This window comes from Neopelma chrysocephalum, unplaced genomic scaffold, assembly GCF_003984885.1.
Source record: "Neopelma chrysocephalum unplaced genomic scaffold, ASM398488v2 Primary Assembly neopelma1_25, whole genome shotgun sequence".
Lineage (NCBI taxonomy): Eukaryota > Metazoa > Chordata > Aves > Passeriformes > Pipridae > Neopelma > Neopelma chrysocephalum.
In genome coordinates, this window is record NW_020897694.1 from 39,506,937 (window position 1) to 39,533,201 (window position 26,265).

The following is a 26,265-nucleotide window of genomic DNA, read 5'->3' on the forward strand; positions in this document are numbered from 1 at the left end:
CCAGCTCCTCATGGTCTGCTCTGCTTGTTAGTGCCAAGATAACCTAAGCATGGCAGGGTCTTCCCATCCATCATTTCTCTGGTGAAAAAAACCATCCTTGCCCTTTTCCTCTTCCTGGCTTTGCCTTCCAGCCCCTCACATCCACATCCCCATACAGGGACAAACATGGATCACTTGCCATCCCTGTGGCCTGGAGCAGGAAGAGATCCACGTTACATGCTGGTATGCATGTAGACAGCTGGACGAGGGACAAGCAGCAAACTGTAGGGACCGTCTGGGGCAGAAATGCTGTTTATGTCCATCTGCAGTGTTGGTGGGTCTCCCCTGTGAGGCTGGTGTGGTGCACCAGACTGTGGGGTCACTCTTGGTGACTGTGCCCTGCTGCAACACATGACATGAGCCCTCAGATCCCTGCAATGCAGGTTTGCAAGAAGACTGGGGAAGGCAGGATGCCTGCATGCATGCCAGTGTGTGCCACAGGACCAGCCAAAACAGCATACTAAGAGGACATTGCCACAGTGGAGCAGTACCCTCTGCTCCTGCCTCAGCTGCTAACCTACCTCCATTGCCCATCCACATGTAAGAGCCAGAGAGCTCAGTCCAACTGTAACTATGCTAATTTCCTTCCAAGTGCCTTTTCCAGGCAGTGTTTCTGTGCTGTAAGGTCTTTCTCCTCCTTTTAGCCTTCATTAGGAGGGTGAAAGTGAGGATATGGCCCCTGCACAAAGCAGCAAATGTACCAAGATGTACTGGGACATCTGTGAAGCAGCACAAGCACTAGACATGAGTGAGGGTCCCAAACTTGTCAAGTAAATGACACACAGGTTTTTGGCACTCAGTGACACATTTGGACTTTACAGAGATGTGACATACAGTGGCTTTTCTGTTCTTGTGCTAGTTGAGAGAAACACCACACACCCCCTTTGCTAGAGTCATGTGAAGACTCATTCTGAGCTAGTAAACCACAAAAATAAGACCATGAAACAAAAACAGCCTTGATTATTCTCTCCTGCTTTAACAGAAAAAGTGGTAGGCAAAACCCCAGTCACTTCTCAAACCATTGTGGCATTTGCACACAAGTGGTAGAGGACAAGAAGGGCCTCAGGTTCCTAGTAACAAGTTATGATTATCAAAATCCAGCCTACAGGAATGTTGGTTGGGTCCATTGCAGCAGATGGGAAGACATGTAGTTGGTGTCATGGTCAGAAGCTCAGCTAGGGCTGGAGTATAGTGAAGTCACTCCTGTGCCCATGGCGGGAACAGGTTTGGGGAGGAGTTCTGCCTCAGGGCGTAGAGCCAGTTTGCAGACAAGGCAGCTGAGCACATGCCTCTATCAGTGCTGGTCAAAACTGTCCTGGCCAAAATCCAGCGAGGGGAAAAAGAGCCGTGGTGGTTCAGATCAACCTTAGTGAAAAGAGGTTTCCCTCTGTCAAAAAGTGTTACTGCAGCCCCAAGGACTCTGCCACCATAAGTGTGGCATTTACATGTATAAGTACGTAACTCTGCTTTTAAAAACCTTGCTATTTGCTTTCTAATTTGGGGGATTTAAACATTTTCCTTTGAAAACTTTGCTATGAATGTGGATCTATAGGGGAAAAAAGTGGGGCTGAAGTTTTCACTATGACTGTAGGAGCAACCTTCAGAAAAATGCTTCACCCCATAGGACTAGCAATAAAATCAAAAAAGCTACCAACATGAATTCACCTCATTTTAAGCCTTCTTAGTTAGGTCTACAAAGAGTACAGAATTTGTCTCTTACCAAATGTACATTACAATTGTACAGCTATATTTATATAACTATTAATCCCATAATAATAAAGGTTACATTTTAATTAAAAATGTCAGAAATTCAGTCCCTTCTCTGCCATCTGCTAAGACCTGACATGGCTCTAAAGCAATTAATGATGCTGCAGCCTTAGACAGAAAATCAGTTCAGCACTTTTCTTTTATTCACATGGCTGAATGCCAGCCAAAGTAGCATAAACAATGGGCCCCATGAGCTCTTACATCAACGCATTCAGTGCAGTGAGAATCTTATCTTCAGATCATTTTGCTCTAAAATGCATTTGGCATTTTTAAGGTAAATGCCCTGTACATGCTGTTCAGGGTTTGACGTCTTGACAAATTTGCAAACTGATTCTCCTGCTGCTCTGGAAGTGCTCAGGGGCGTTGCTGAGAGCATGGGTAGGTTGGTAGGAAGGCTGTGCATGTAGCTGCCAAACTCACCGGTGAGCTCTGCTGCAGGAAGATATCTCACCTTTTCTTTCCTCTCTTGAAGAGGAACCTCTCTGCCCTGCAAGTCATTGTCACAGCCTTTGAGTGGTTCTCTCTGTAACCATCTCAGGCCCTTGCTAATTTGCAACAGCAAATTCAGCCCAAGCTTATTTCTCGTAGGGGAAACAACAAATTTACAGTTTCAGTATGGACTGTCTAGCAAATTTATGTCTTTCCTTTTAAAATTAGAATGTAAATTTGGTTTATTGTGTCTTTATATCATGTCCTTGACATTTCCAGGCAATTTTTCATTGTTTATTTAATAGATCTCTTCATAAGAAGAAATAAAGGAATTTTGTTCACTTTAGTAGGTATGAATTTCTCTGGAACATATCAGGATTGGTATTTAGCTTGCAGGGGGAGTCTACATTCTGAAAAAGTTCATTCTCCTATAGCCTGTACTTTGAGCAAGCAGAATTCAATTACAGGAGTTTTTGAATGGCCTCCAGTCCCCTACCTCAAGGCAATCGACTGGTGCCCAGCGAAACAGTCTCCTCAAAACAACCATCCATTTTCCTTGCAGACCTGAGGCACCCACATCTGGAGCACCTACTTTCTCTCTGCTGACATGAGAAGAAACAGAGACATCTAGGGCTTCTTGTTGCAGAAACTTAAAATTTAGGTGCAAATTTTACACGTTTCCATAAATGTGGCATATATTCCACCCCTTAGAAGTGATTTCATGCATAGTACTTTATTCCTATGGCTTTTGTCAATTTTTGTGAATTGAAACCAGACTTCCATGCCAAGCTGACATGTTTTTTGTTTTTATGAATTGTTATACTGTTACAAGCCCCCTGCTTCTCCAGGAGAGCACAGATTTCTATATAATGAGCACTGACATGCAGACCAGACTTTGAAATCACATGTTTTGAAAGCACTTCTGCATATCATTTATTTAATAATTGAAGACTACGGGCCTTCCATAATATGTTCATTATTCTTTAAGCAGAACCAACTCAGCTGTTTCCCAAAAGCCAAGATGCATTTTGAAATGAATGATGATCTTAAAAAACGTCTTCACTGATTGCAAACTTAGGAATGCTCGAAAGGTAGAAGAGTCAACTTCAAGTCACCTCAGCTGGATAAAATAGTATTGGGAATTCCACAACAGCCAGGATATAGAGCATTTAATTTCAAAGAGGCAATGCTGGAATCCTAATTTTTTTCTGCAACAAAATTTGCTTGTATGCTTTTTGCTGCATGCTGAGCATCACTCATTAAACATAAGATCTCCATCTGAAAGGTAATAGTGTCTGTCCATCATGCAGAATATCCTATCATACTGGCAAAATGAATTTTTATTGAAGATGTCAGTAGTGCTGTGAGCCTGTGATGGAGCTGAAGCTGAATTAGGTTACTGGTGCAGAGGAGCGGTTCACCACTGAGACTCTCTGGGGAGCGGGCAAGGTCCCCCTGGAAAGTAATTGTGCCTAGGCCTCAGATGGCTTGTCTTGCTTCCATTTTCACCCCTCATGAATTATTCGTCCCTGCTAGTTGAAAAGGTCATAGGTCAGTACTGCTCCAAATCCCCTGGATTTTGACAGAAAATACGTCTCATGAATAATGAAGTATGGCTTTGTGCACACCAGGGTAACAGCTGAGTGAGGAAGAAAGGATCCTCCCCCCAGAAGAAACTTCTGTATGTTTTGAACAACTGATCACCATGCACAAGAAGTCAATTTGTATCTGCAAGTATTAGTACAAGCTCCCAACCAGAGGACACATGTTCAGGAAAAGCTGAGAACAATGTCTTGCGCGCTCCTAGTCCCAAAGCATGACAGTATTTGAAATGAAAAATGTTCCTTGAAGTCTCTTGCTATATAAATCATTTGGAAGTGTGTCCTTATCAGTTATTTAGAAGTGCTGAATTTTAGCTGAGAAAATGTAATAGCAGAACTCTGGTTGTGCCTTGGCTGATAACCTAAATGTGCTGACCATGAGAAGCATACAGATTATACCTAAAATCCAGGAACTAAAAATGAACCTTGAATTTTCAAGTGCACAACAGGCTCTGGGAAAATAAGACAAATTCAGGTATTTTTCAGCTTTGCCCTGGAGTCCAAATTCTATCCAACCTGCTCTGCTGCTGGCTGTGAATGACAACTGATTGGACATCCATTAATGAGAGTGAGACAGGTGAAACCAAAGGCAGCTATTTTAGAAGGCTGCAGCAGTCAAAATGGCAAAAAGAAGTAATATTGGTCCAACGTGTCTTTCTGTCATTTAGATCAAAATATGTCACGGAAAATGCATAAGGGATGTCGTAAAGTCTAACCTAAACTAATTCATTGCCTTTGTACCTTCCCAATTCTACTCAAAGTAATTTATAATTGGTTCCAGGCATTGCCTGTTTTAAATAACTTTATTTCACTGGGGGGGTGGGGGTTGTAGATGGAAGGAGTTTTTTAAACAGAAAGTTTTAGGCAGGGCACGATTGTAAGCTGCTTTTTTTTTGGGGGGGTGCTACTATTAGGTCTCTGAACACACTCTGTGCATGTTGGGATATACTACATTCTTTTTCAAAACTGTTGCAGATGAGACACATGAGCTGACTCAATCTATGGACTGATTACATAAGCTACCGGGAATCCGGGTCAAAGCAAAATCGCCTTTCGGAAACTACCAGTTTAGAGACAGTGTCTTCCCTTTATCCTATAATATGCCTCATCACAAATACATTTTGAAAGATTTTTCAGGAATGACAAAACCTAATTTTTTACAGGATCTAGGTTGTGCTTTAGACGGGTTATTCAACTGTGCTTGAAATCCCATTGCCTGTAACACAAAAACAATATATTTTTTTCCAGATGCTCCTCAGAGTAGTAATCCAAAAATGTTTTGCCACTGAAATAATTTTTGCACACAGCTAATCCTGAGGCTTTGCACTACCTGCCAGTCAACTACTGGATTGGAAGCCTCAAGAGCTAGTGAGACACTGTCTTGGTATTTACACTATACCACAAAATCCCATCTATCTGGTACACACTATGTGAAAATGCATGAATGACATTTGAACAGAAATTACTGAAGTGTGTATTTTCCCCTTTTTGTTTGCTTGGGGGGTTTGTTTATTTGTTTACCACTATTTTCTCCATAGAGGGGAACTTCCTACAGGAGGCATTGCACAGGATCCTGATGAGTTTGTTGTGCAGTTATCAAAAGGATAATAATGAATGTGGGACTAAATTAACATCCTTTACAGGTCAAGCTGTCACTTCAAGCTTTCCTGTGTCTCTGCATTTGATTTTTCATGTTCTTTGATCCCAGAATTGCAAGAAACTATTTTTACCATAAACCCATTTCAAACCTTGGGGTGGAGAGCTATATACTGGTACTCAGTGCTGAAGGGGTTAGTCTGAGAGAGAAACAAGGCTGAATAAAATATAATTCTCATGATGCTCATCCACATGATGCTTAATTAGTCCTCATTTAGGGGAACTGAGAAGCTGCAAACCAGAATAATCAGTGCTTTGGATGGTAATGTCAGATAAATCTTTGGAAGAAAATTACAAAAAATATTTGGGTTTTTTTTCTTCTAACTTGCAGGCATCCTCAGTTTAAAAGACAGTGGAAATGGAAGTTCAGGAAATAAATTCACTTGACTTCTCCAGCTCTCCACATAGCTCTAAGGAAGATATGCTCTAGAGTTCTTGGCCAAAATAACCAGGGCGAACATGGTGCTAGAGCAGGCTGGCATAATACTCTGCCTCACCTTCCTCCACGGACACAGATACTTTCAGGTTGTAAGAACCCCTCAGTAAATGCTAAATCATTTAAATTTAGCTCCAGTTTTCACAGAAAGGAACTGGGTATTTATGCAGCTATTTATGCAGCTGCAGCTGTTATCCTGCATATTTGTTTGGTTTTTTACACACATACCATTATGGAAAAAAAGTCTGCCTCTAGAATTGGTAAGTCTATTTCAGCCCCCACTTTGACAATTAGCATTTGATGAGGCTACTTGATCTTGTGTGTAACACTTTTCATCAATACTTGGTGGCACTACCATGCATTAAGTGCTAGTACATTATTTCTAGGAACATTAAGGCCTGGAGTGATTGCCACAGTCATTGTTTTATGGAGTCATCAAATTAGAGAAACAAGTAACAGGAATCTTAAAGCCCATTAGCCTATTTTTTATAATATTTCCAGAGGATGGTATGGCAACTTGTGTGAGTTGAATGGGCATTTTTCTCTTATTTTAAAGTAATATTAAAGAGAAATTTAAAGTAAGCTGTAAATATGCATTCGAGACATTAAAAGAATTTTTCCTGTGAATTAATGAATGTTGTAAGTGCCCTGTGGTGAGACAGTGCTGGATTTTCTTTGAAGTCAAAACTGAGATTTCTAGTTGGTGATTTTCTAGATGATAAGAACTTTCGTCTGATAGCAGCAACAATTATTTTTCAGTGAAGGCTACTGCAACCTGCAATATCATTGTACTTCTGACTTCTATTCTCCTCCGAGACTGAGTCCTTTGCTTTTGCAAGGCACTTCACTACTCCCTACAGGCACCATGTCTTTTCAAACTAAACCACAAATGTGGCCTTAAAGTACTGGTGAAAATTTAAAGTAAATATACAAGAGAAAGGAAAAGATAATTTATGCTGGAAGTCCAAACTAGTAATTCTTATGCCTTCGTAGAGATGTAGACAGGAAGAGAGAAAGCGAATGAATTTGACATGATGTTTCAGCCCAGTTGTTACCTTTAATTTCCTGGTCTTTCTGGGCTTTCAGTAACATTTTGGGGGGATTTGTGTTTCAGTGGTCAAAGGAAGCTATTGTGTTTACGGGAAAAAAGCAATAAGTCCTTTTATATTACTATCTAGCCCATGGATACATAATCTACTACATGAGAGTAGCTGGTGATGAAAACAGACAGCACAGCATGAGCTGGGAGTGAGATACCTGTCATGCAGCATCGTTGTGCCTGGGTGTATAGTCTGGGAGTTTAACTCAAGATTTAGCCTTTTGCAGTACAGGTGAAGTTGCTGTGCCACCAGTGGTCACAAAGAAGCAGAAAATAAGTGCAGAGGGATCTGGAGATGGTTTTCAGCATGCTTTTCCCTGCTGGCTGGCAGCTGGGTCTGTACTGGCCCATGGAAGAGAAGATCTGTTGCTGTTGAGCTGGAAACATCAACAGTGGTAAGTGGTGCTTGGAGGATGTCAGGTAGAAGAGGAAGGATGAAGAAGTCAGATTTGGCTGTTCAGTGGCCTAAGTAATTGGGACAGAGTGGGCAGTGTCTAGATCAGACACTGCATGCCACATTTAGAGTAAACAACCTCCTAATCAGGAGGTGTGTGCTACATGTGATTACCCAGCAGGTCACGTCTAGAAATTCAAAGGTAAAATGTTTAAAGGCATTAGAGACTCATAAGGATAGAGAGGGACACCAAATGGTATTTTCAGAAGTGACTCTTATTACTTAAATTGCAATAAAATCCATGAGAATCAGGCAGTGAGGTACTTAATGCCTCCCTGAGAAAACTCTGCAAGGTGCTTGTTTTTATCAATATGTGCCTACATACCTCTTAAAAACCTGGCTGTCAGAGACATCTCCTCCCCATTAAGCTTTAGTAGTGGTGAGTAGCAGAGATGGAAGAAGGATTAAGACACAAATGCTGCAGTGTTTGAGCCCTCCCTGTGTAATGCCTGTGCATGGCGGTGTTTGTGTGTTTGGTGCCACAGAAAGGTGGATTATGTAGGGGTGTTCCATCAGAAAGCAAGGATGTGGCACATAATCCTCCCAAAAGGTATCAAAGCACAGAACAAAAAAATCAGAGCATCATCTTGCATTTCCATTCCCCTGAGCAGATGAAGAGGAAAGGAGGACATTTAGTACCTTGTTCCTTAGATCACTATAGCAAAAGTACAACCTGGCTCCAGGGCTAAATAAAGAAGGAAAACAAGCTAAGTCCTGCTACCAGCTGTGATGGAGAAAGACCTGTTGTGTTTTCCAGGAGGATTATTAGTGTTACCGGTAGCTGAAGAGATGCACATAGAATTGTGTGAATGGAAACTGGAGAGGTAAACTTCCAATAAGGTAATAAGTATGAAGAAATAGGAGATTATTCTTTCACAAAAATCAGTCTCTTCAAAATCTTATTGTAAATACTATCATGCAAAATAATCTAGCAATATTGTATCTTATAATATGAGCTAATTAGTGGTACATACTAGAAAGAACTGGTCCTTGAAAGAGGCAGCTTAGAAAGCCTTCACCAAATGTGTCAGGGACGGTAGTTTAAATGCAAAGCTGGTGAACATTCAGATGCATAGTGACAATCAGGCAGCCATGGAGAGAGTTAGACAAGGAGCACAGAGGCAGATGAAACTGCAGAGCAGAATACTTGCGTGACAGTAAATGCCGAGATGTGATCAGAGGACCTGAATTCAGTGTGTGAAAGGCCAGCAAGTCCTGTGGAGTAAAACCTGATGATGGAAAGCAGGGTCATAGACAGACTGGCAAGTACATTGTCAAGTCAAAGCTGCAGAGGAGAGCAGCTAAAGAAAAACTGGAGCATGATCAGGAAACAGACACTGATTTAGAGTTTGGATGCATAGGATACTAGACTATGCAAAGTGGCAAAAATGAATGGTTTGTAGGGTCCAGGCTGGCACTAGATGCAATAATATTAGAGTAATTGGACATAGGCAAGAAACTGAATGTCAGGTAGATAGATGACATACATGACTATGGAGATATCTTTGGGATTATTCAAGGGAGGAAAGCAACATTGTCATCCAGTGACACTGATGGCAGTTACATGATTTCTAAACCACTTGGACTATATGTTAGTACAAGGGTAAAAGAAAGCACTTGTGATCATACTTCCAGTAATAGAGAAGACACAGAAGGCACCACTGTCAGTGCAAACAGGAAAATAGATGATGCTTTGACGGCTACTCTGTTCTCTGGGTTTGAGCTCATCCCTCTGCAGAATCAGTCTGGCTTAGCTCACAGTGCCTGCAGTGGCCACTCCAGGCTGGGGTAGCTGCATCTCTGCAAACTCTGACTTGGCTGCAGCGTGCAGAGGGAGGATCATAGCAGCTAATGAAAGGCTAGCATGTGTCTCACAAAAAAGATGAGCTGGAAGCATTGGTCAGCTCCCAAAGCTGCAATATCCTTGGTACTAGTGAGACTTGGTGGAATGAGTTCTGTGTTTGGAGTGCTGGCATGGAGGGCTGAAGGCTGTTCAGGAAGAGTAGGCAGGGCAAGTGAAGGGGAGGTATGGCACTGTAAATAAGGGAGAGGCTGATTGCACAGCCCTGTTCATAGTTCATGATGATATGGTGGAGAGCCTGTGGGGGAAGATTAGGGGGATGGAAAATAAAGGAGATACTGTAGAGGGTGTTTACAACTGATCGCCCAGCCAGGATGTAAGCACCAGTGAATTATCCTATAGGCAAGTAGGAGAAATCTCTGGATCAGTAGCCCTTATCCTTATGGGAGATTTCAACTTCCCAGACATCAACTGGGAACATCATACTGCTGTGATGAGTCTTGGAAATTCTTGAAGTTTGTAGGAGATAGCTTCTTGTCATGGGTACTCAGCCAACTAGGAAAGATGCCCTCCCGGACTTGCTATTTGTGAATAGAGAAGGACTCAGGAAGAATGGGTGAGTAGATGACTGTCTTGGCCACAGTGATCATGAAATGGTTGATTTTTAAATTTTCACTGTAATGACAAAAAAGGGTGACAGAGTTGCTACCTTGGACCTCATGAGAGCAAATTTTATGCTATTCAGGGAGGTATTGAGCAGAGTCCCTTGAGAACCTGCTCTTAAGGGCTTGGGAGTCCAAGTGTCCTGGTCAGTCTTTAAGATTCACCTTGCAGAAGCACAGGAGCAGACAATTCCACCGTATTGTATGTCAAGCAAGCAGAGCAGAAGACCAGCTTGGCTGAACAGGGAACTCCTGGTGTAGCTCAGGAAGAAAAAGAAACTCCATGACCTCTGGAAGCAAGGTTAGGCTTCTCAGGAACCTGAGTATGGAGCTGGGGTTCATTTACATAAGAAGAAGACATGAAAGGCCAAAGCTCACTTAGAGTTGAAATGGGCCAGTGTTGTTTCAGGTAACAAGATGGGCTTTTTTTCACACGTTAACAGCAAGAGGAGATCTAAAGAAAGCATTGGACTGATACTTGGTGAAGGTGGTCATCTGACTAACAGGAATGAAGAAAAAGCAGATGCATTCTATGCACTTTTTGTCTCAATCTTTAGTGATACTAATAGACCTTGGGCTGCCCAGTCTCCTGAGTTGGAGGACCACAAGTGTAGGAACAGTGATTTTACATGGCACTGAAATTGTAAGGGACCAGCAGTATCAGCTGAATGTAGACAAGTCATAGGGGCCTAATGGGATTTATCTGAGAGTTCTGAAGGAGCTAGGGAATGTTATGACAGGACCCCTCTTAATCATCTATCGAAGGTCTTGGAAGTTTATGGAGGTCCTGCTGACTGGAAGCTTGCCAATGTTATTCCAGTCTACAAAAAAAGGCATGAGGGAAGACCCAGGGAGCTACAGATCTGTTAATCTAACCTCAGTTTCTGGAAAAGTTATGGAGAACATTATATTGGGTACTATTGAAAGGCATTTAAAGAATGATGCAGTCATATTTAACAGTCAGTATGGGTTCACAAAAGAGAATTCCCATTTAACTGATTTGATATCCTACTCTGATAGGGTCACCTACCTAGTGGATGAAGGGAAGGCAGTGGATGCAGCTTTTTCAGGATTTTAGTGAGGGGCTTTTGGTACTGTCCTTCAGCATGTTTTTGGACAAGTTGTCCATCCAGGGAATAAGTGGATTTGTGATGCACTGGGTGAAGAACTGGCCAAAAGCTAGAGGTCAAAGGGTTGTAGTGAATGGGGCTACAACTGGCTGATGGCTGGTCACCAGTGGTGTTCCTTGGGGTTCAGTTGTAGGGCCAGTTCTGTTCAATATGTGTTTGTGTATATATATATCATGTGCTACTGAATGCACCACTAGCAAGTGTGCTGATGATAGCAGACTAGGATGGAGGCACCTAGGATGGAGGCACAAGAATAAAGTGAGAGAGGAGTGGCTGGAGAGCAACCCTGCAGAAAGGTGTCTGAGGGTGCTGATGGACAGCAAGCTCAGTTTGAGTCAGCAGGGAGCCCTGGCAGCCCAGAGGGCAAATCCCATCCTGGGGTGCATCAGACACAGTCTCACCAGTCACTCAAAACAGGTGATTATCCTGCTGTATTCAGTGTTGGTGCAGCCTCACCCGGAGTTCTGTGTGCAGTTCTGGGCCCTGCAATTTAAGAAGGATTTGAAGGTACTAGAATGCATCCAGAGGAGGGCTACAAAGCTGGTGGAAGGGCTTGAAAGAATGTCCTATGAGGAGCAGCTGAGGACAGTTTGTCTAGCTTGGAGAAAAGCAGGCTGTGGGGCAACATCATTGCTGTCTACAGCTTCCTGAAGAGGGGAAGTGGAGAGGGAGGTGCTGATACCATCTCCCTGGTGTCCATTGACAGGATGCATGGGAATAGTTCAAAGCTGCCCCAGGGGAGGTTCAAACTGAACATTAGGAAGCATTTCTTTACAAAAGAGTGGTCAACCCTGGAACAGGCTTCCTAGAGAGGTGGTTGATGCCTCAAACCTGTCAGCCCTGAAGTGGTCAGATGGACTCAGTTGGACTAGATGATTGTTGCAGGTCACTTCCAACACAATATTCTAGTCTAGTCTAGTCCATTCCATTCCATCCCATTCTGTCCTATTCTATCCTGCTGTGATCTTCTCTGCCTTTACAGTTGCACTCTGAGGCTGTTCATTCAGGTCTGTTTTTTTCATGAGGTAAAACCAAAATTATTTTTCCTAGTGAGAAAGGGTGGGGACTGATGCATTTTCTGTTTTCTTAGAGACAGTTTCTCTAGCTCAGAGCAGGCATGCAGTGGTGGCATGAGATGAAGAAGCTTGAACCAGTTAATTTCTCACTTACCTTCTGGATGAGGCAGCTGCCAGGTGTCTCAGCCCAGCATCTTCCGCAATCCCTAACCCCATTAACCAGCTCAAAATAACAAATGAGGGATCATTCTCCAGCTACTCCTACATTTTTTAGTGGGTTGTTGTGTTTTTTCTGTAAGTTGGTATTATCTCATTGACAGGCAGTATTAACAAAGCCTTAGTTACTGGAAAGAATGCTTACTTTTCACATAGGACTAAGAGCTGCCTGGATCCTTCTTTCTTTGAGCAAGCAGCCAGAACATTAGGGGAAATAATGAGAAAAAGGAGCTGTACTTCTCACTGCAACTTCATGATTGAGTGGAGATGTTGGTGAGAGACGAGACATCTGTTTTTTTGCCAAAAGCTATGGAATCACAGTGCAGTGTCTTCATGTTTTGCTGCACGATTTCCTAATGATACTATGTTCGTACAAAGCAAAGCAATAAAACTTAGCAATGCACTGTCAAGACAAACACTGTAATAATTATGTGGGCTTCTTTAGAATGAGCTAACATTGAAATCCAATAATTAAGGAGAAATGTGTGTCTTGGTTTAACTCAGTGTCTTGGTTTAATTCAGTGTCATTTGTAAAAGCAAAAACTACCTCTATGTTTGTGTTCCTAAAATCAATTAATTACTGTTTGTTAGATAGAATTTGGAAACAGAACAGCTGCACTGGAGGCCTGTGAACTGCTCAAAATCTTTGCTGTGTATACCACGCTCTGCCTGAACCTGCAACTTGTGTGTAAACTTTGGTTCCTACTTTGTAGAGCCATTCTGCATACAGATGTGCATACAGTATTTGGTTAGATTTACCAAAAATGCTTTTAGCTCAAGTAAACCAAGTCCCATCAGCCCAGCTCTGCCCTGTCTGCAGTGAAGATTTGTTGCTACAGGCCTTGGCATTACTTCAGGAGAAGTTTCCAGTCAAGATTCATTTTTGACATAGATGAATGAGGACTTTGGTGAGACATCTCAAAAGAGTTTGCCCTACATACTTTGGCTAAGCATAAAGCTTTGAGAAATGAATGATTACATTCAGAGTTGCCTTTCACATTAATAGCAGGAGAAGATCTGCCCAGTTGTCTGTATGAGAGTGGAGATTTATTTTCTGGGGTAAAAGTGGAGTTTACTACTTTCTTCATTCAGAGCTACGTTTTGGGTAGTATAGTCTCCTTTTTTAATGAGAATAATATTCATGATGATAAAAACAATATATAGAAAAGAGACTGCATTTTGGAAATTGAATAGTATCTTCTTCTCCATAGATCCATAACCATTAGCCAAAAGAGTACTGATTTAAAAAACAAGTTTTTGAAGGGAAAAGATTACCTTTATCAGAGAAGGTACTATTGCAGAGATGCATATTTTGAGCTGATTTTACAAAATAGTCAAGTAGTTTAATGTTCTAAAACGTTTAAGATCTGCACATAACATACAACTAAAATTTCTCTGACAGGTAGAAATTCTGCTAATAACCTGATACCCTTTGTGTCAGAAATATATTTTTGGAATATGTAAGACTAAAAGATGTCTTTTTTAATGCAGTATCATGAAGTTAGAAAATCTGGGAATTTAATAAAATATGTGAGTTTTTTCCTTTGTGCCTTCACCCCATAGCAATTTAGGAAATGATGGCCTTCATCTTAAATCCTTGTATGTTCTTTGTGTATTTTCAGGATTCCTCTTTGATTGGAACAGCCACAGTGGCTGGTCCCAGGACAAGTGCAATAATTGGAGATCAGGGAACACCACCGAAGGTCCAGCTCCCCCTCAATATGTAAGCAACTCATCTCAGTCACTGTGTTCTTTTTGTTTCCAATTGTGTGTGCATGTGTGCACGTGCATATGTGTGTGTGTATGTTTAAAATCCAAAAGCCCAAATCTCAGCTCAGGAGCATTCTGAGAAGAGAGAGACTGCAATTTCATACATGAGGCAGCCTCTTCTGAAATGGAAAAATTAGTAGAAAAAGGCAAGACTATTCCCTTTGTCTGTGAGCTCTTTTAGACTTTAAATATTATAGCTGTACGAACCACAGTGAAGCAAACTGAACACCTCGCAGCTAAAGAAAATCTTCCTTCATTTAAAGCTCTTATAAAGGTGTGGTCCCATACAATCAAACACCTAATACATTCATCGTTAACCAGAAAAAATTACCCAATTGCATTTTTTCAGTGCCATAAACAGTGAATGAACAAAGGCAGTGAATGAACTTCATATCTTGGGCATATGGGCTTATTGAATAGTGTGTAGAATAACAGAAGGTTTACTAGATACAGAACAAAAAGAGTAGACTTCATTAAGTCTCTACTAGTCTGGTTGGTTTATCTGATACCTGTCAAGTTAAACTACTGAACCCTTTCCTCTCAACACATATACCTTGTGAAAGCAAGACAACTATAGAGACACATACACATATGCACACCCATATTTTGGGGCTTTATGATATGGCTAAAACAAGGTCTGAATTCACAAATAAAATCCTAAAAATAACATAGGAAATACTCTTTAAGAACAATATCCCCTATTGTTGGAACAGAACCAAACAAATTTCTTCTTGGCTACTAAGTTGAGATCTTTATACCTGAGAGGTACCAAACATCACTGAATGCCTCACAGAGAGGTCTCATCATCATCCTGTAGTCACCCTGTGCACCCTGCATGGCACGTAGTGGGGCACAAGTTTATTTCAAACTTTGCCCTGACTAGGAAGCAGTAACTGGCAATATTTCCAGTATTAAGTTGCTGAATCAGGACATTTTGCAGCTCTCTGGCAATGCCCCTGACTCCATGCCTCACCAACCCTCCCCTTCTCCCTCCCGTGCTTCTCCTGTCATCTCCCTTGTGAAGCAGCCTTGTAATCCAATCTGTCATTTTGCATTTGTAAGCCAAGTTCCAGTCAAAGAGGATGTGTTATTTGAAAGCTGTAGCAGTAGTGGGGAGGTGCAACCTAGACAGAGCCCCGGGGCTTCTGCATTATAAGTAGAGTCACAGGCAAATCCCCAAGTCCAAGAACATAAACTACCTTCTCACTTAAACCTTTTTTTAGGGAACTTCTAATAAACATTTTGGTTTCTTCTAGGTCCCACTCCCTAACTCTTAGCCTCACTGTTTCATATATCCCAGAATAAATCGATATTGCATTTTGCAAGATTTCATTGTTTTAAACACTTTCTTCTAGGTTGTAGGGAGTTAGGTGGTGAAGTTTTATACCTAAAATCTAGAGAACAGTGAAATGTGTCCGAGTCCAAAGACTTTGGCTTGAGTCAGAGTCAGCCTCAGCAAATGGGACTGCTAGACCTGATTTCCTGCCAGAGGAAAAACCCAGAAACACTTGCTGGTGAGGGAAGCTGCCTGCACTCAAATTGTTTTCAGCCATGGATAAGAGCAGGCATCCTGCCAGCTCTTCCACAGCCCACTCTCTGCCAGCACATGGAGCATATGCCTGTCCCCACAGGGTGGGCAATGGACCCAGGTGGGGCCTGTCACTGGGTTTGGAGAACCCCTTGCCTCTTTGCAACTAATAGAGGACACCCCCAGGGATGGACATCCTCACTGCCCCACGTAGGTGGTGGGATCGCTGGTCCACAAAGAAAGCCCTGACCACCTCTATTGTCCCAGGGTCACCATATTTGCTTATCACATACAAGCTTTCATCACTTTAGCCATACAGAGATTGGTCTGTTTTGGTATGGTGTCCATGCTGGGCTGTTGTACACCTTCTTTTAGTCTCTATTCTATCCAGAGGATGTTTAGGTTTATTGTGATATTGGATATTCAGATTTACTGATGGCTGATTTGGGGGAATTTGCAGGGTGAAGCTAGTAGGAGAGAACAGAAAGAAGCTAGTAGGAGAGCTGGAGATAGCTGCAAGGCACAACAGACTGTGATCCAATTAGGGTAATTTTCCTTGCACCTTCTTCCAGCATCTCCACCTGTAAATTACATTATTACATGTAGCCCCTTGGGGAAAAAGGCTAAGTGAGTCTGTCTAAAATGCTCTGTCCTTGACCCCCTGCCTTACCCATAGCTTCTGAATCTGAGCCCTGTGTGTAAGCAGCAACTTCAAAAGTGGTAGTCAAAGCCACACTTTCTGCTCCCTCGAGTGACTGCAGTCTGGCACTTTCTGTTATGTCCTTGCAGAGTGCAGTGCTGAAAGATCAGCACCGAAGCATGCAACCTTATTTCTTGTCAGGGTGACACATTCTGATGTTCTTCAGTTCATATGTAGCCTCATGTTTTCCATCGTGTGAACAGCTACAGACCTGCTCAAGACCACCTGATTACATAGGCTAAACAAAGGATGTGCAGGGTGTTTCCTCCCATCTGTTGACTAATGAAATACAGTTTCTGATTAGGTCTTTGTACCCCACGCGCGTGGTAAACAGAGCCAGGCACATCAGCCTAAGCATTCCCCTAGGAGCTGTTACCAATATTTCATATTCTACTCATTACTGCTGTTTATTTACTGTCTTCAGAATAAAAATAAGAAAATCTACTGATAGAGTAAAGGAGTAGAATCACAAAAACTAACAGGATTTGTTCCTGAATTATATTTCCTGGAGAGCAGAAGTAAAAGGTCATGTATCATTTTTATTGGCTGAAAATCTACAATCGCAATGGTTATAGTTTTCATTATTTCTCTGGTTCACTGCTATAAGGTTGGCAGTGAGCCTCTTCTCACCCACCCCCGAGCCTAAGAGTATTCTGCTGCACTTTGTAGTGTAAATGCACTTTCTGTAAGTGTTTTCCCATTTGTCTTAATCTCTCTTCACTGCCTGTAAAGAACAAATAAATAAAGAAAAACTCAAGAAGGCATAACCTTGATCAAGAATTACCAGAAATCCCTTTCCGCATCTGTAGAAAAGCTACATAACAAAACAAAAAACAACAATGGTATTTACAAAGAAAATGTTGTTCTGTTTGTACACTCTTGCTGTTCTATCCCAACTTTCCATTATTTCCCAAAGTGCAAGCAATCATTCTTAATTTTCAACAAGGATTTCTTTAAACAGAGAGAATATCTTTAGGGACTTTAAGCTATAGTCATTTTACAACACTAGACACATCCCTGAAGTAGTAACAGAAGAACAAAGGAGAGATAAATAGAAAGATTCTAAACAAAGGGAATAAATAAAAGCTATAATTAAATAAATAAAAAGTTCTACATATTGGATTGTTATTAAAGATTTATTAGAATATTTGCATGCAAAACATCTAAAGCCAAATTCTACCACTTCACCTACTGAAGTAAAAAGCCCCTTACAGAATTTGTCCCTCTGTCACTTTTGTTTTACCCATATGGTACAAGAACTACCATACCAGATCAGAACAGTTTGGTGTGTTGTTGCTAAACTTGGCCAGCATAAATAGGGTTGAGAAAGATGCAAGTAAAGGTGTCTTAAGTGCTTTTGGAGTAGCCTACCCATAAGAAAAGTTTCTTCTGAATCTCCACAATAGGCTCCCACCCTAAAGCATATGAATATATGCTTTATCCAAATGTTAGGCTTTGCAAAGCCCTCTTACTCTAATCCTTGTTGCTCTGGCTGTCTCTGTAATTGCCTTGTCTTTCTGCAAGTGTTGCTAAGTCCTTAACTGCAGTGCTACTTTGTATGGCAGTGTTTCACTTTGGTTGTGCCCTGAGTGAGAAGTATGTCTCATCAATTTTAAATTACAGCCTACTTTACTCTGATTAGTTATTCCCTTATTGTCTTGGAATCCGGTCTCTGCCCTTCCTTGTTTGGTGTGCTGTAATGATGTCCCTTTTCAACCCCAATTTCTTAACATTGCTTCTGCTCACTTTCTGCTCTGTGGGGCTGGAGTTGGAGCAGGACAAGTGGTGGTTGATGCCATCTGTGTGCTCTCTTCCTGTGTGACCTCTCCCCACAGCTACCTAGCCCTGTATGCCTACAAGCCCCAGAAGAACGATGAGCTGGAGCTCCGCAAAGGTGAGATGTACCGGGTCATTGAGAAGTGCCAGGACGGCTGGTTCAAGGGGACATCTCTGAGGAGTGGGATGTCCGGTGTCTTCCCAGGCAACTACGTGACACCTGTCTCAAGGTGAGGACCACTGGCCTGAACTGGGGCTGAGTTCTCTGCATCTGGAGGACACTGAAAACAATGTAGCTCTGCTCTGAAATCACATTTCCCTTCCAGAAATTTTCTGGTGGCATTGCAGACTTCAGTAATGAGACTTGCTGGTTGTAGCATTGGAGTTATCCATGTCCTCAGGAGATTGCAGTAGTTGTATTGGATTGATGGCATTTATAACCTCTGATAAGCCCAGGTTTTACTTTTGTAAAAAATCTGTTGGCTAAACACTTTGTTGTTGTTATAAAACTACTGGACATGTAACAAAATAAGGAATGCTTGCGTCTTGCTTTTCAGTGGCTTCTCTTGTAGATTTTGTTTTTCTTAAAGCAAAGACCTGGAATGGTTTGAATCTGGACTAATCTTTGAACTGTTAAAATTCAGAAGTGGTAGGAGAGTTCAGTAAATTTTCTGATTTTACCTACCCATCTCCATTGCAGAAGATGAGAAAAGGAAAGAATAGCATGTTTTGGGGAGCAATGCCATTTTTCAGAGTTTGGTATTGGACAACCCAAGTCAAAGGTTGTTTCTGATCTAGAGCCCACTCTGAAATAGTCTGAAAGCTGAGAAGAAAGTTCATCGCTGTGTCCCAGACTGATTGCCCCACATACTCCTTGCAGGTGAATGGTGCCATATGTATGCCCATGTCTCCTTTAGACAAACTGTGGATTTGCAGACTCAGCTAACTGCTTTTCATATGCTCAGTCCCTCCTCCCACGTGCACAGTCTCCACCATCTTTCACTCCTATCCAGGGAAAGGCACTTCACGATTCAGACAGTGTTGATCTTGAAAAATTGATCCAACTTTGTTCCATCTACAGTTTATGTCAAGTCTGTAATATGTGGGCTGAGGAAGACCAAAAGTTTAGAGCAGATTAGAGATAGCTAAGCCTGCTGACAGTCCTAATATTGCATTTCGGTAAAAAAAGCCCAAATATTAATTCATTGGTTCTTCACAGTTCATCACCCTAAATGTATTTATCTTATTTTATAGAGCTCCTTGGCTGCCTTTACTCCTTGCCTCTTCAGCTCTTAATTAGTAGGGAAGTTTGTGCTGAAGGGTTGGTGATCTGAATCAGCAAGACTTTATTAAATGCAGCATGTCACAGCTAGAACAAGACAGAAAAGTGCTAAAGGGCAAAAGTGCTTTCCACAAAACCCAAAAGCAGCTTTATGATTCTATTTATGATCCTGTGAGCTAATTAAGTTCCCGTGCAAATCACTCTTAGGGAGAAGAGCATGAAAAATCTGATAGCAACAAAATCTCCTATTTGCTGCACTTTCAGCATATTTTGTTGCCCTTTGACAGCAAAGAAGAAGATTAGATTCATGCATGTTTTTCTGCCACTCCCTACAAAACCCAAGGAAAAGAAGTTGTCCATGAATTTAATAACACTGAACTAGATTTATAAGCTGCCAAAACATGTATGAGCAGACTGTGGTGGAAAAAGACCAAGACTCTGATGGACAGACAGGTAAAGGGCAGCAGAGGAAATTTGCCACATCCAACATCTCTCCATCTCTGTGGGAGTCACAAATAGTTTCTGTACCTGTCAGCATGCATGTTTGCCTGAACACAGCTCTCAGTGGACTGTTAGGTGTGCTTTTCTGGCAAACTCAGTCTAGTGCAGATGGCCAAGTCAGCTCAGCTGAACCTTCCTGCCACCCTGCCAGCTCTTCATAGCAGATGACAGACAGTCAAAATTTCCATCTGGTGGGATTTCCAATTTTTCCCAACCTATAGGTTTATTAAAAAAAAAATGGAGAAAAAAAAATCAGATTCATTTAGCAAAATGTATTCCAGGCAAACCTTGCACCATGAGATGAGTCAAGTCACTGACAGCACAGTGTTGTCTTTCCTCTTGTGGTTTTGGGGGAGGGAGGATTGGGCAGAAGGGATAGCTATATTTTGCAGTTTTGGACCATATCTTCCAGCCTGTGTGTTGGTCTTTTTCTATCAGGATTTTACTCTTTTGTCTCTTCCCCTTTCTACTCTTTTCTTAGGGTTACTTATTCTGTCATTCATGTCCTCTGAATCAGACCAGATTGTTCAGCATACTCCTTCCTTCTGATCTTCTCTCTGTTTTCCACACAACAATCTTGGGGACCCAGAAGTTCTCCCGGTCCACCTCCTGTAGTTGGCTCTTGTACTTTTTCTGTTATTCTCTCCTCCCTTGCTAATCCCTTGCACTGTCGCATTTCCATTTCCTTCATCTTGCTTTGTTCTGCCTCATATCCCTGTGCTGTCTTTTCCTGGAGGAGGACCTTCACACAAGGAGCAGCCCGAGAGAGAAGAACAGCACAAAATGATCCCTCTGTTTCATGGCATTTATTGCTGGGCATTGAAATTATTCAGGAACCTGAGTAAGAAAGTCAGAGAAAGAGCTGCTGAGCAGCGGCTGAGTTTGTCCATTGGTGTCCTTCTGTTCTCCGCAGTGTCCTTCTGTCTTGGTCAGAGAGTTTCTAGCTCAGTGGTAAGAGGATCAAGACATGCTGTAGTCTGAACTCATCACATGGGAGAAAGAGCCTCATCCCTTTCCTCTGAGGCCTACCTGGCCACTCAGATGAAATACAGATTATGTGTACAGTTTAAGTGAGAAATGAAAGAGGGGTCGATTACTGTTTCGATTTCTTTTTCATTCAGGTCAGCTGCATTCCCTTCCCTTTTGCATTCCCTTAGCAAGTCTGAGCTAGGGCTGGTTTCATCAATAGGGTAAATGTTCAGCCAAGCCAAGCCCTGTCAAGTCTGCTGCTTCTCAGTCCCCTTCAATAGCCACACTCAGATTTGGCATTATCCATCCTTGTTTCTCCCCGTAGGGCTGTATGCAGGTTTGGTCCCAAGAAAAGATCTCTGAGTATGTTTTAATTATCACTCCATGTGAAATAGCCTCTGGCACACAAAATGACATTTGGGAGATACTTATTTCCTCTGAATTAAGATTTGTGATTTTACTAGAAGCTATTCAGACAGAAATGTAGCATAATAAAAAAGTGATAAGATAAATTATCTTTTCCATTTTTACTCTGCACTTCTTCCTGTAGGATAAAGGGGTGAAAATGTCCTCCAGCATACTTAAAACTGGGCCCTATAAAGATAAATGTGTATCTATATCTCAGTTTACTTTAACAACTGATAGAGTAACGTGTTAAAACCCCTAAGTAACTGGGGGTGCTTATCAGCACTGTGATTTGGTATTGGGGTCTCTGCAGCATGCTTACACTGTGCCTTGATTCCATACAGGGTGCCAGTGGGAGCTGGGCAGCCCAGGAACAGCGGAGCTGGAGGAATTCCAACAACAAAAGTAGCTCCAGGAGCCATCCACCCCATCGGGGCCAGTCACACCAATGTCACCACGACTGTCAGACCAGTTGTTCCTATCACCACTCCCCAGACACATCCCCAGCTGCAGGCAGCCTCTCCACAGCTGAATAACTGCCTGAGGTACTCAGCTCAGCAGCCAACCAGCCAGCCTCGCAACACCATGCAGATAGGTAGGTGCACACCCGTCAGTGCCTCTCACCCTGCGTAGGGAAGATTGATGTTTTACCTCTTGAGTGCAAGCCTCTAGAACTTGCCTGTCCCCACAGCTTTCTTTCTCGTTTGTCACAGCTCAGTCAATGTGGGATACAGTATATTTTCTTTGCTTGTAATATTTATGGGTTTCTATTGATCTCTGGGAACCACGTTGTGTTTATCAGATTGTTCTGTTGCTGCAGCTGAAATAGATTATAGTGTTTACAAATATTTATACAATTTATCTGAGTGAAAGCAAGCACCCTGCATACTGGGGAGATTAACAGTTTTGAGTCCAGTTGGCTTACTGACAGAAAAATACTACCTGTATTGCAGGGCAAGTAATACACGCCTTAAAATTAAGAAGTATTTCCTTGAGCTTCAGGGATGAAAGGTATTTATTAGGCAGAATGGGACCCAGTGCTAGTGATAAAGAAAAAGATCTGAAAATGCTGCCACCTTTTGAAATGAAAATAAGAGCTTCTTGCACCAGGGGGCCTCTGTTCTTTCTAGGTTCCCTTTCTGATGTACAGCACAATTTTCTAGAGTACAATTTATTTCCCTTTCCCTGATGTTAAACAGCCTCTGATGTTGAATAAAGTAAAAGTAAATCCTGGGGTGAAACTTTTTAGCAAAATTTAAAACATTTTGTTTCTGATATTATATAGGGATGTGAGCCATTGTGTTTGCAAAGGCAGATCAATAAGAACTGTGACTGCTCAAAACTGAGGTCTTAGATATAAAACAGAGCAAGCACAAATGAGAAATACCCTGTGGAGTAAGCCATGGATTCATACCTTTTGAAGACAGGAGGCACCATTATGACCATGTAATCTCACCTCCTGCACAGTCCAGACCAAAGGGAAGAAAACATAATCAAATACATGTGAATCTGAATCTCGAACAGTGCAGACTCCTCTGCTCAGCAAACAGTGCTTTACATGGTGTCCATGTCACACTGAGGGATAATCAATTTATCCTCTTTTTGTTTAGTTCAGAAAGTGCTGCTTACCCCTCAAGTCACACCCTTCCAAAAGCCCTTCTGCTCCCACAGTGCCGAGCCAAAAATGTCCCCTTTTAGGTGAGGCTCTCAGGAAGTGTTCAGGTGCTCCTGGTGCCTCCTGAGCCCTCCTGACTCTCCTGAAACTGAGGTGATGGATTGTTTTGCCCCAGAGACCTGGCATGTCCCATAGCTTTCTCCCACAGTGCTGCTGTGCTACACCTCCAGCAGCTTCCCTGATTTAAGATTGCTCCTCCAGGTCACTACGACACCTCTCAAGTGCCAAGGAGTTGGCAGGGAGGGTGATCCAGGGACCACAGAACTGTTTCAAAACCTCGTAACAGGGAGTTCTCCAACCCTTCCAGAAGGTTCATTAAATTCTTATTTTAATTAAATAAACCTTTTCCAGGATAAATAAAGGAAATTTTCATGATTATCAGTAATTTTCTCTGTAATGGATTTCCTTACCAGTATCCTGTGGATCAGAGCCCCTCAAAAGGTCCCTTTAGTCCTGCAGGACAAGTCAGTGCACTGACTTTTGCAAAAGCTTTCCAAGAGAGGCAAGCTGGCACAGTATTCAAATCACGTTTCTGTTGGCTTGCAATATACATGAGTAACGAATCAATTTTGCACAAGGCCACTAGTGTAGGAATACACCCCAAATGAAATATGAGTGGTGTAGAACAAAAATAGCCTTCAGTGAGCATTGCTAATTAATAGCATGTTTGATGCAGCACAGTCCAGATACAGAGATTCCAGAGCAAAGGCATACGTTGTAACAGTAAGCAGATAAAATTACAGAATAAAATATGAGAGCTCTGCTCAGAGTTGATTTTTCTTAGGCCATTTATTTTACTGTTTCTCATATTTTCTGTTTCCTTTTTGTGTGTGGAAACACCAAGTCCTACATGAAAGAGGTATTGTACCTAATATTACCAAATCAGGGTTCTACACCCAGGTACATGCAGTGATATTCCATTAGTGTACTTTTGCTCTAAATTTAGGAAAGCCATTGCTCCCTACAAACAGTAATTCAAAACTTTGACCCTACAAGCTTAACTGTCGTGGAAAATCAGATTTCTGATAGCAGTGGTTGCTCATCACACAGGTTCCAAATGGGAAAATCAGGAGTGAATTGCTTCAAAATAACTAGTGGTGCCCTGTCTGGCTCTCTGGAATTGAATTGCGCTTTCAGTGTATGTTCTTGGTAATTCAAGGAGGGGGAGATGGTAACTAATAGTAATAGTAGTCTTGAAGGTGTCTGTAATAACAACTTTTAGGGCCTTCCTCATGTTACATGATAAAATCTCATCAAGTTACAGACTGTTTAATGATAGTTTGATTTGCTATGAGCAACATTAGTAAAAAGAGATGTTATAAAATTGAGAAGCTGCTGTGAGGCAAAATCATACAAACTTGAGAGGTACTAATCTGATGGTCACTGGCCCATCATGTTCAGTATTGCTTCAGATAATAGGACATAAGACTGGGGGATGAAATTCCCTCCTGGCAGGAGTGCTCAGCTGGTGTAGTGAGTATGACTAATGGCATTGTCTCATTTCAATCCCTGGTAAGGATGCCACTCTTTACCACAGAAACAGAAAATAGTGGTTGTTCTAGCATTGTTGTTTAGTTATAGATTGAGTGAATTCCAGCTGCATAAAAATGCATCCTTCAGATGAATTTGTAAGAAAACCACAGATCAAAGTGGGTCAGAAATTTTCCAGTAAAATGCATCTTGGTCAAAGAAAAGCTGATTTGCAGAACTCAACGGTTTTTGTCAGGAATGGATGTAGTTCAACCATAGAACTACCAACTATAAAGCTGTACTGTTGCAAAGGGAATTGACAACTTCCCAGAGGTGTTCTCCACAGACGAGAACGGTGCAGTGACCTGATCCTATGTTTTCACATCCCAGGTGAATAACCTGACCAGAATAGAGGTTATTGTGGTGTGAGCAAGTAGGCTGTTCTCAGAAAAATGTTCAAAGGTTCAAATTTTGCACTGAGACAGAACTAAACAAGATTATGAAACCTTGAAATCATTTATGAAATGGGCATTTTCCAGCCAGTCCTATTACTGAATCATTTAAGTGAGGGAATGTCTAGGTGTGAACTTGACTTCTAAGCTGTAAATACTTGAAGTGGAGTGGTATTTAGGTTACGTCTATGCAATCAACCAACCTGGAAGTCACAGACAATATAGTTGTGGAAACGGACTTGGAGCTTTGTCACGTTTTTTGCAACATGAGGCATGCAACAGGCTCCGGATTCCCTGAAGGGTTGACCTTGGCAGTGTGTCACAGTCACCGTTAAACAGACAAGCACTAATTTCTGGTTCCCACTGCTTGCAGGCAGGATTTGCTTAGCAGGGGCAGCCAGACTAAAAGGCACTGCATAGTCCCTTAGGGACTTTGCTGGCAGAGAGGAGGCTGAGCTCAGAAATCCTCCGATGGATTTCTGCTTAATTTATCCTGTGCAGCACAGTGATGTGCTGTTGATCATTTTTTTAGGGCTGAAACAAGAGACTTTCCTTTGTAATTGCTGTCTGCTACGTCAGCCTGGATCATCTGGGCTAACCTTTTAGGTCCCATGTTGCATTGCTCTAAAACCTATTAGGTTAGGAGGGGTTTTGGAAGACAGCTCAGCTGGAAGTAGATAATGTATTTCTAAAAGATAGTATGCACAGGGATAGTCACATCACTGGAGAGGACAAGCCAATTTTGGTGACTTCAGACAGGCCTTTTGCAGCCTGGAGGGGAATTAGCTGCAAACACTTCCAGGCTGAGATATCCTGGGTTAAGGCTAAGAGCTTATCTCTCTGTCAGGCCCTGGCACCTTGTGGCAGTGATGACCACTGAAGGGCCAGATCTGCCAATGCAAGGCAGGTTTAACCGTGCTCTGTCCTCCTTCTGCAGCCCACCCCACGGTGCCAGCCCCAGACCGACCCACCGCCACAGTGTCACCCCTGCGGACGCCCAGCTCGCCCTCCCGCCTGCCCGCAGCCGCCATTCGGCCTCACCCCGCCGTGTCTCCCCAGCACGGCCACCAGCCGCCCGCACCAGGGGCCCGGCCCCTCATCCCCCTCACCTCCGCCGCCGCCGCCATCACCCCGCCCAACGTCAGCGCGGCCCACCTCAATGGGGAGGTGGGCAGTGGGCCCCTGTGTGCCCCTGTCACCCCTGGACCTGCCAGCAAAGCTGAGGAGAGGAAGAACGAGAAGGTAAGGGCTGCTGTCCCTCGCACTCCTGCTGCATCTCCGTGGGGCTGTTGAGGAGGGACCTGGCAGCCACCTGGGAGGGTGGAAACTGGTTTCCATCACCAAATATCTTGGGCATCCTCATCTCACATTATTTTCACATTTCATCCTTTCCCCCACACCATCCTCAACAGTGCTCTCGTGTTACCTGAT

The 26,265-nt window shown here is 42.5% G+C and overlaps 1 protein-coding gene across 1 annotated transcript in view; it reads left to right on the top strand.

The window, feature by feature from the left end:
- The window catches only part of SH3RF3 (SH3 domain containing ring finger 3), a 249,718-nt gene that overhangs the window by 188,580 nt on the left and 34,873 nt on the right, over positions 1-26,265 (top strand). Inside the window, exons 5-8 of the mRNA XM_027675014.1 lie at positions 13,929-14,029; positions 18,140-18,310; positions 21,582-21,832; positions 25,772-26,076. Of these exons, the coding sequence (XP_027530815.1) occupies positions 13,929-14,029; positions 18,140-18,310; positions 21,582-21,832; positions 25,772-26,076 (828 nt within the window). The remainder of the gene's footprint in view (positions 1-13,928; positions 14,030-18,139; positions 18,311-21,581; positions 21,833-25,771; positions 26,077-26,265) is intronic.